The sequence below is a fragment of the Coloeus monedula genome (genome assembly GCF_965178545.1).
Source record: "Coloeus monedula genome assembly, chromosome: 10".
NCBI lineage: Eukaryota > Metazoa > Chordata > Aves > Passeriformes > Corvidae > Coloeus > Coloeus monedula.
The window spans coordinates 16,611,312-16,621,839 of NC_138790.1; the positions used below are offsets into that span (position 1 = coordinate 16,611,312).

At 53.7% G+C, this 10,528-nt stretch overlaps 1 protein-coding gene across 1 annotated transcript; it reads right to left on the minus strand.

Moving 5' to 3' along the window:
* Positions 1-3,674: 3,674 nt before the first annotated feature.
* Positions 3,675-8,134, minus strand: PDCD1 (programmed cell death 1; the record flags this gene model as incomplete). The annotated part of the gene is made up of 5 exons (XM_082288222.1): positions 3,675-3,893; positions 4,717-4,751; positions 5,309-5,461; positions 5,759-6,091; positions 8,026-8,134. 5 exons carry the CDS (start codon positions 8,132-8,134, stop codon positions 3,675-3,677), a joined length of 849 nt encoding a protein of 282 aa, XP_082144348.1.
* Between the last annotated feature and the right edge of the window lie 2,394 nt (positions 8,135-10,528).

The following is a 10,528-nucleotide window of genomic DNA, read 5'->3' on the forward strand; positions in this document are numbered from 1 at the left end:
ATGAGCCTCGTGATGGTCCCCTCAGATGTAAGGAGAGAGCTTAATCCCCTCCAACAAGGCTCTGCTCCAGTGCCATGGGCAGTGGGTTTGGTCTGGGGACAGAGGAGCTGGCAGGCACAGGGCCCCTGCCTGGCCCTCCAAGCCTCATGCACCCAGATCTGGACTGCCAGCTCTCTCATTGAGCATCACATCCCACCAAAGGGAGGAGAGAGGAGAAGAAATTCTGGAGACAACTCAAAGCAAAACTAGAGAAAGCAGAGTGAGGGTGGTAGGAGGAAACACAGATACTCTGCAGGGCTACAGCAGCTCAGTGACAGCTAGGGTGAGACTCTTGGTGGGACAGGATGGAGGAGATGTTGTGGACCCAGACCCCTCAGGACACACCAGAGCTGTGCAACCTGGCCATGGTTAGGGGTCCAGGCAGCCTGCCCAGCAGCTCACCCCTCCCACAAGCCACCTCATTAACCCAGGGGACAAATAACCCACACAACTGATGCATCACCTCCAGCCCAACCTCTCCCAACCAGAAACCTCCAAGACCTCCCAGTGACCAGGACAGTGCTCACTTGAAACTGACCCTACTCTCCCACAGCCTGACCATCCCCTCTCCCCCCAGCATCTGCAATGCCCTGGTTTCCAGGAACAGTGCCTTGCTGCTCCATGGCATGGCTCTCCTCAAAGACACTGCTGAAAAGTGCAGAAGAGGATTTCCTTTCCATCTTCATCTGCCTGCCCAGTTTTCCCAAGATATGGTTTCTGCATTCAGGTTTCTTGAAGAGATGCTTGCTCACATGTTGTTCCCAACCACCTTTAATCAAGGCTGGGGTATATAGGGACCCAGGCTGGCGCTCAAGCACCATGTAGGTGGTTTTTGCTTCCTTAGATATAGCCCACATCCAGCTTTCTGCAGATGCTGACAGGGATCGGTCCCAGCTCTCTGAAGTCTCCCAGAGGGCTCTGGCTATTCCCCATCACCAAGACCTCAGCATGGGACCAGGGTAAGCCTCTCCAGAGGTCTCAGCTGGTGTGTGGTCTCAGGGGACTGACGAAACATTTTGGCACTGACAGTGGTGGCAGCCACACCTCAAGGGAGGGCTGGGTGTCTGCAGTCAGAAGAGATTGCTTTAACTGCCAGACCAGACTGTACAGGAAACACCGCAGCTCCAGCACCCACAGCCTCCCCCATGGCTGGTCCTGGGTCCCAGCACAGAAGAAGCTGTGGCACACAGATGGGAGGCCTGAGGGGATGTGTGCCTGCAGTAGGGGGTGGTATTTGGTACAGTAGCTGTGCAAATCTGGGGGTGTGCACACAAATTTGTATGGTGAGTTACTTGCACATCTGTGTGTTCATGAGCATTTGTGTGTGCTTGCACATGTGTGTATAAAGACTTCCCATTCCCAAGCAGGATGCTGGGGCATGGGGCCTGACACCCATCTCAGGGCACTGCTTGGTTTGGGGATGCTCAGCTGGGGGCTTGGAACCCGCATCCTCCTCAGAGCTCATCCTAGCCCTGTTCCTACTCTGGCCAGCACAGCCAGTGCCACGACAGGTGCAGGGGAGTATAGCTCATGTCTGTTAGTGCTGGGCATCCTGTGCTCCAAACAGGGATGGGAGATGGTGTCTGGCAGACTGAAGAATCCCCACCGCTCACCCCATGCATTTGAGGCCCCAGCCTTCATCCCTGTAAGGGGCAGGATTGCAGCCAGACTGATGGGGATTGGAGGGGCACAGGCACTGGTGCAGGCTGGATGCTCTCCTGTCCCAAATGGCAGTGAGAGATGCTTTTGCTACACCTCCAACCCCACTGGATGGCTTGGGAGCCTCCGGTCAGCTGCAGACCACCATCCAACCAGAGAGGAAAGGACTCAGCCCCAACTGCTCCTGGAGGAGTCATAGCTGCAGCCAGGGGGTGCAGGAAGTGCTGAAGAGCCGGCACCTCTGCTGCGTGAGAGGTAGGATGGAAAATATGAAGCAGGGTCCACCCTCTCGACGATGTCAGTGTCGTGTCTGACGGGAAAGGCAAATGCAAAACTGCTGACTGAGCTCCCAGTTCTTTCCTGCTGCAGCTGCCTCCTGCCTCAGTTTTGTGGGCCCTGCTGGCCACAGCAGGTCTCTGACAGAGCTGTTGGGGCAAGGAGCAGGGCTGCTGCTGGCAAAAAGCCCCAATGGGCTGAACCATGAAGTGGCATGAGTGAATGTCATGGGAGTTGCAGCACTGCCCATGGAGGCTACTGGGAGCCTTCAGCAGCACTGGGGACCAAAAGGGGCACCACATCCACTACCCTACCTTGAAGAAAGGTGTGAGCTATCCCAAATGGATATTTATCCCATCTAGTCCCCTCTGGAGGTTTCTCATCAACTTTCCAGTCCCCACAGAGTACAAGATATGGTGCCTGACTTGCCTCCGCCCTTCCCCCAGTGCCCAGGTTGGCTCCCGCAAGGCTGTGCTGGTTTAATTGGGGATAAGGGAGGAAGAAACCTGCTGACAGTGCTGCCAAAGTGTGAGATGCAAGTGACTGTTCTCAGTTTTTACTGAGTTTCACACTCTCCTGGCAAGTCTCTGCTGCCTCCAAAGCCACTCCTTACTGGGGTTTCTCCTCTCTCGAGTAGCTGTCATTTCTTTCCGCTCTGGTTTCTGGCAGGCAGCACAGCCCTGGCATCTCTTTCAAGAGAGAAAGTGGAAACCAAAAAGCTGCACTGAGCACCACAGTGTGAGCTCTGCCCTGGGTGATGGCAGCCAGACCCCTTGCACAGCAGGGATGCTCATCCCCATGGACTGAGTGCCCCGAGACAAGCCTGATTAAGGGGGGCTGTTGGTTTGCAGCCACGCCTGGGTGACCAGCTCAGACAGAGGCAAGGAGAAAACGAGCATCAACCTCTCTAAATTCTTAAGAGCATCTTTGTGAAAGAGAAGCTTGCATATCTCACAGAGAGGCCCAGGAACCACAACAGATGCTGCCACCTCCCAGGTCTCCCCTGCACTGCAAGAGCCGTTATTTGCCTGCCCACGCACTTGCCATCACGAGTCAACAAACTCCTTGGATGCAAAACTCTTTATTCACCCCCATGGCCAGATCTGACTCCTGCTTGGGGAGGGAGGGACACAGGGGTAGATCACCCCTCTTGCAGAGGAGGAAAGTGCCTGGAGACAGGCAGAAGACCAGCTTCCCATGGATTTCTGAATAGTGGTACACAAGGCAGCCTCTGCTCCGAGCAAGGAGAAGCCCACAGCCCTGGGCTCCCGTGAGCAGCATCTCACAGGATTCACTCCAGCTCTGACCTCCAGCATTTTCTTCAACAGTCATGCTTTGATAGTTGGTTCAGACCTGGGGCAGGGAAGCAGTGTGGCCACTCCAGAGAGCACTGGGTGGAGGTAGCAAACCGAGGCATAATGTAAATCACCTTTGGGACAGACCTGTTGGCATCACTGCTCTGCCCCAGCCTATCCTCCCTGCCCTGAGAGAAGAGGTAGCACATGGAGCACAGCAGGGACCTTCCTCATCCTGTGGTACCCACCCCATGGCCACAATACCACTGTGGCCAGGACTGTTCAGTATCGACTCCAGCAGCAGCATCTCTGTTGCTTCAGTCCTGATACACTGGATTTTTCCCAGAGTGAGGGACTGGGGCAGCCTGTTCATGCCCACACCCTGGTGAGGAGGGACCCTGACCTTCAGCAGGGCTGTGAGGGCAGCTGTCGAGTCCTCTCATCCAGGTGTTTCTTGCCCCGCTCTGGCGTCACGGGTTTCTCCTCTGGGAAGATGATGGTGGCGTATTCAGTCTGCTCAACCGGCTGGGTCTCGGGGGGCACCGGGGGGCGCTGGTCCCTCTGAAACTCCAGCACACCATAGTCCACAGTGGATATGGACACCACGGGGGGCTTCTCTTCCTTCTGCAAGGTAACCCCATCGTGGCGGTTCAACATCTGGAGGTACCCACCACCCGCAGCACAAGCCCCTTCTTACAGCAAGCGCCAAAATCAGCTCTGAAGCATCCTGGGAGGGTGAGAGTGATACACAGCAGAAAGATGCACAGACCTAGGATAGAACATGCACGGAGGAACCACATAATGATCCTTGGGGTCTCAGCTCTCTGCCTCAGCCTCTGCAGGCAGGCTGGGCTCTCTGCCTGCCCAGCCACAGAAGGTGGGACTGTGCTAGGAGCCCCTTTTCCACCTCTCCATTGGGCTCCAAAGTGGCATGGTGTGCATGAGAAGACCCTAGGGCTGAGTTTGCTCAGCCCAGAGAGGAGAGAGAAAAAGGCAACCTAGTCACTGCCTTCAGCTACCTAATGAATGGGGTTGGAGAGAAGATGGAGACAGATCCCTCCGGAGGTGCCTGGCTAAAGGGAGAAGAAAACAGGCACCAGGTGCAGCAAAATAAATTTTAGCTTGATACATTGCAAGGAAACATCGTCCTATTTTCTACAGCAACACAATCCACTGTCAAAGATAAGCCTGCTTTGAAGAAAAATTTGACTAGAGAGTGCCATCCTATCTTGGGTAATTTTATTTTGATTTTGTGATGGGGCTGTGCTGCTGCAGGTGCAGAAAAGCAGTTGTAGCTGTGCAGAAAAGATCAAGCAGCAGCAGAGAAGACAGAAGAAGTGAGATGCTTGTGAAGAGCTGATAAAGGGAGGCCCAGCACCCTCCTCACCCCAGCAATGCCACGGTGCTCTCCTGCAGCACAGCAGGGAGACAGAGGCAGAAAACTCACCGCTGGCATGTTTTCACTCGGTGGTTTTTGCACATCTGCAAAGTAACACACTTGGTTAGAGGAGGTTTGTGTGCCACGTAAGCTGGCCCAGCCTCACCCTTGTCCTAGAGAGCACTGGACACCACAATCTTTTCACCACACCTCCTCCTTGTCTACTCAGCATCTAACACCCTGAGCATTACAAGAACAAGTGAGACACCAGCCCAAAGTCTAGGGTTTAATTTGGAATAGTGGAGTGCAGGGGAATCCTCTGTGAGTGCCTGTGGTATGGCTGAGGCGATGCCCTGTGCTGCAGCAGGGCAAGGTTCTCCAAAGGTACCTGGGCAAGGTGCATGGGAGGGATTCAAGTGCAGCTTTAAGGCACCACGCTAACGAGTGGTATAGAGCTACTGCATGTGGTCTGTGGGCTCTACAAAGGGCAAACAGGGCTCAAAGCACCCCTCTCCCCCAGGCATGGAGATATCTGTCCCACAGGGATATGCCACAACTGAGATTAGCACCTTGAACCAGTCCATGTCCCCCAGGCAGCTGCAGACATCTGGCTGAGCCCAGGTCCCAAACTGGGTTTGCATGGCCTACAGGGGGATCATACCGCCTCTCCTGTATGTGAAGGTGAGGTAGCCAAAGATCAGCAGCACAACCACTCCAGCCAGCAGCAGGATGCCCAGGAGCATGGCCTTGATGTGCTCTGAGGGGTTGCCTTCCTCCATCTCCGGCTCATCAGTGGCATTCATCTGGGGGGCTGCTGTAATAGCCATTCAGAAAAGGGAGAACAAAACAGCAGGTCAGGAGTGTAAAATGGCCTCTGCAGTCCTTGTGAAAGGCAGCAGGGGAACATGGGGGTTGTCCTCAGAAAGAGCTCAGTGCCGGGCAGGCTGCCACAGCCCCAGTACCCCTCTCCTACAAAGGAGAAGGGACAGGGTAGGGCTGTGCTCTCCTGACTCATGTCAGGTCCTCTGCCAACAGGTTACTGCCTGCCTTAAGTCCTGGAGCTACAATGAGCTTGGGACCTGTCCCCATCAGCTCAGCCCCTCAGGCTGACCTGTGACCATCAGCTGGGACCGGTTGCTCTCCATCACTTTATCGGGCTCAAAGATGGTGATCAATCCACAGTAGTAGGAGCCTGAGTCATTCTGGTGGAGGTTCAGGATCTCAATCTTAAAGACAGGAGCGCTGTTGATGAGCCGGTACTTCTCTGTCTCCGTCATGGTCTTTCGTGGGCTGATCTCCGCAGTTTTTTGGGCTTGGCTGTGGTTGGTCTCCTTGTACCAATTGAGGCTGTACTCTGAACCAGAGTCATTCTCCATGGAGATATTGCAGAAGAAGGTGGCTTTGTCATGTTCAGGGAGAGTTAACAATGCTGGGAAGATGGTCACTATTTGGGAGAGAGGAAACAGGGAGCAGACATAGTTACAGCAAGCACAGATCTCAGAAACAACCATTTCCCTGGGTAGGAGCCAGGGATGCAAGCCCAGTCCACATCATCACACTGGGACATGGGCAGGTACATCAGCCCATGTCTCTCCTGTTCCAAATGTATGCCTGGCTGGAGAGGCACTCTCAGAGGTAACAACAGTACTGTGAAATGATTTTAGCAGACCAAATTGTGCTCTGGGTTACCTAAAGTTAACACTGAACACCTGTACCAGGGAAAACAGACTTTTGGGGTTGTATTATTTTTAAATATATGCTGTATTTTAATGTCTGAGTCATCCTCTCTCCAGCTGAGGCTGACTCTGAAAGTAAGCAGAGGGACAGAGTCCCAGGTCAGGGCAGTGTCCTGTGGTGCAGCCCATCACATGCTTGGCTGCCTGCTGGGATGCTCTGGCTCTACCTGCCGCACCATGCTGGGAGCTCAGAGCAGGCAGGGGCTGCCCATGGCACAATATTTGTCATCTCCAGCCTGAGACCACCTGGCAGGGCAGAACAACTGGGAGCTCATAGTGTCATCCCTTTCCAAGGGCCTGTCCCCTCCTTATGCGTACAATTGGCCTTGCCAGGCCATTCCCAACACAGAATCCAGTCAGCCACAGGCACAAGCTCCTCTGCTTTAGCACCAGCCCTGCTGCTTCACCTCATTTCCCTGCCCATTATCCTGGTGGGTTCATCCATCCTGCGCAGTGGGGATGCTGTGAACACAGGCCAGCCACACAATGTCCTGCCTCAGTCAGTCCCACACAGCAGAACATGGCAGCTCTTGCATTAAGCTCTGTTCAGAGCAACGAAAAGTAGAAAGAAACATTTTTCACATAGGTCACCTGACCAAGCTATTCAAACCACCAAGGCTTTGTAAAGTTCTTGTCCAAGGAAGTTCACCTTCCCTTTTCAGAAATCATTGATAGCAGCCCCAGGGCCTGCAGGCAGAGTCAGAAAGTCCCTCCCATCCCTCCAACTCTGGCCTGAGGCCACAGGACCATAACCACAGCATCACCAGTTAGAAAAGGAACCTGGAAATTCTGTGAATAGATACAAGACTAGATGGAAAACTGGGCTGAGAAATGAGGGATGAGACCAAACTGGAGGAGGGAGGGAGAGAAGTGCCCCAGTTCCCACAGGCAGCACTGGCTGTGGCAGTGTCCCACCAAGAGATGGAATTTTTGCCATGTTTTGGATTTCTAGTGTTTAACAGAAAATATTTGGCAGGTTCAGGGCTTTGTTTCCTATTAGTGCCGCTGCCAACAATGAATGAAGCATTTGGAGGACTTCTGAAAGCAGATGTTGTGTTTACATGTTTTCTTGTATCTTCCCAGCTCCAGAGGTAACATCTGCTCCAAGGGACACCCAGCCCTCTGCCCACCCTCGGGGCAAAAAAATACATGAATCCACCAAAGAAACAGTGGGCTGGAAGGAAGGGGAGAAACAGCTTTACCAGGGCTCTCACTCACTCTGCCCAGACTCATACCTTCCCCTCAACATCTCCTTCTCCCCCAAATTTCACCCAGACCAAGGGCCCTGGCTCCCACAGGATCAAGTCTGCCCAAGGGCGCAGACTGAAGCCGTAAGAGCCAGAGAGGAAACCCCAGATGCCACTGGCAAACCCATAAGCTCAACACCAAACTCCAACCACCGTCACTGTGCCGCAACACAGCTCTGGTGTCAGCACTGTGGGCTGGGGACCTGTCCCCTTCTCCATCCTTTAATCCCATTTCTGCCCCAAGAATCCCCAGATCCTTTGCTTCAGCTTTAGGTTTTCTGCCTTCTTGATACCAGAGCTGATTTTTAACTACAACGCTCCCAGCCCTTAGACATTTTCCACCAGCTGCAAATGACATAGCCATGCCAGTGAACACACCACACTCCTGTACCTACCGCGGCGGCAGCAGGTCAGCATGGGCCCACAGCAGAGCAGGATGGCACAGAGGTCAGCCAGGGCTACCTCCACGCTGCCCCACATCTTCTTCGAGGCACCTGGAGCCATGGTGAGCCGGTCTGTTCCCTGCCCAGGCAGGCGGGAGGTGCTGTGCCGTGTGTGCTGTGCCACTCCCGGCTCTCACCGTGCTTCCTTCCCCGCAGTGGCAGCTTGTTCTCTGTCGTACACAGCAAGAGCTGGGTGGAAGTGAAACGCGCTCATCTCTTCCCCAGAGGGAAACCCGGGCTGCCTCCCGCCCCCAGCTTCCTCCCCACGGAGGCAAAGATCAGCTGAGCCAGACCTGGCCCCTTCCCCTCCGTGAGCGCTCCTGGCATGTTCCCACGCAGGTACCCAGCTGCCAAGCAGCAGGGACAGGCACCTCTGAGCCTGCACCCTTTTTGGGGGAAGCTTCCAGGGATGGAGGAGGCAGGGACCACAAGGGACATGTCCTCAGCTCCTCATAAGTAAAAGCTGATTTGGGTTCCCAGGCATCCAAGGTGCTCCCACTTGGTGCCCAAGGCAGTGGGGATGTAGGACATGTGGCACTGGGTAGATAGGGTCTGAGCAGCCATGGGGCACCTATTGGTAGGCTGCTCCCACCTGGATGGGATGGGAGAGGAGAAGGAGGAGGAGGGGGTGGAGAGGAGTTTTTCCTCTTTAGGTGTGTTGCTTAGCAGATTTGCAGAGAGCAAGGGCAGGTGCCCAGGGCGAGAGTGCTGTTATTGGGGCGACATTTGCAGGAGACTTCTGTAATTTTTCTCCATCCATGCTCCCTGCTCACCACACTGACTAATAATGGCATAGGAAATAACCAGCGGTGAAAGCGCGCTCCTCCGCTTCTCTAGAACACAGCTTCGGTGCCCCGCAATTTTGGAAAGTGTCAGGGGAAAATTAATAACTGGGGAGAAGGATGTGATTCTCATGATGACTTCATTATTTTTCCAGGCTTTAAGAAACAAGCTGTGGGGCTGGGGCTTGCTCACCTCTCACTTTCAAATGTGTCCCTGGCAGGCGAGTGGGCTGGGGCAGCCACTCCTAATTCCATAGAATCATGAAATCATAGAATCATTGAGATTGGAAAAGACCTCTGAGACCATCAAAAGCCATTAGCCCAACACCAGGCCAAACTGGGGTGGCCAAGGAGGGGGTTCTGAGCTGGGGCAAACAGGGCTCACCCTGGGATGATGGCTCAGTCCAGCCTGTCTTGGTCCTCTTTTCCAGTCTCCTCCTGGCATTGCAGCATCACTCCTTTCTCATGAGCTGCTGGCACTGCTTGAGCTGCAGAGCAAGGGTGGGCACCGTGCCCAGCTTATCACCTCTCTATGCCACCTGGCCAGAGGCCACCATGCTGCCTGGATAGGTGGCAAAGGGAGTGCTCTCCACCACATGCAAGGGTGCAGGTGGGTTTTGACTTGGACATCACCTCTTCCTTCATAATTTCCTGGATTCCCACTAGAAAAAAACCTGACTAAACTAAACTAAACTAAACTCCACAAAACAAGGAAGCTCACAGCAAGGAGGCTTTTCCACCTTGAGGCTTTATGTCCCCTAATAGTGACACCAGGCACTTGGGCCAGGTGTGGGACACCTTGTTTGGCACTTGCCACATGTTTTGGTTTCTAGAGGTGGAAGATGTAATGGGTATCACCACCAAGATCACAACTCAGCGAGCCAGGGATTGGCAGGAAAAACTGGCTCATCCTCCCCGCCCCATGTGACAGCAGCGGAGGGCTCTGATTAGAATCATAGCACAAATTGCTCAAACTTTCCAATGCACACTTGAGATGGGTATAAACTGGCACCCAGGGCGGGGAGGCTGCCATGTCCACGAGAAACCAACAACAGCAAGATGCCCTTTTCTCTGAAAGAAAAAAAAAGTGGTGAAAAGATTAAAAGATCAAGCTGCTAGGAAGCTGGTGTGGAGGAAAGTGAGGTGTGCAGCAGTGCCAGCCCAGAATATGCCTCAGGTGTTGGCATCGCAGAGGAGCCCGTCCCCAGCCCCACAACAGCCCCCAGGGCTTCAAGAAGGCTTTGCACCCTGTCTGCACCCCACCAGACCAGCACAGCTCACCCTGGCTCCTCCACCAGGTTCTGCAGCACCAAGGAAAACAGCCTGGCTGCAACCATGATGCAGCTCCCTGCTTGTGCTGGTAAATCCCCTCCAGCCCAGTGGAGTGGATGGTACACCTTGGGGTTTGCTGATGGGGTCATAAAAAGCTCCTTTGATGCTTAAAAAATAAAAATTCTTTCTGTGACTTGGAGCATGGCAAATTGCATGGGACAGTCCTTTTCTATTTGGCCACCAAAAGATGAAAATAAAGTCTAAAAAGGAAGGATAAACAGAAATAAGTGAGAAGACAGTTTGTTCTTTAAAACTAAGAAACAGCAACTTCAGCAAGCACGTCACACCACTTCATTGCAGCACAAATGTAATGGTTTTTCTCCAACCAGAAGTTGGTGAGT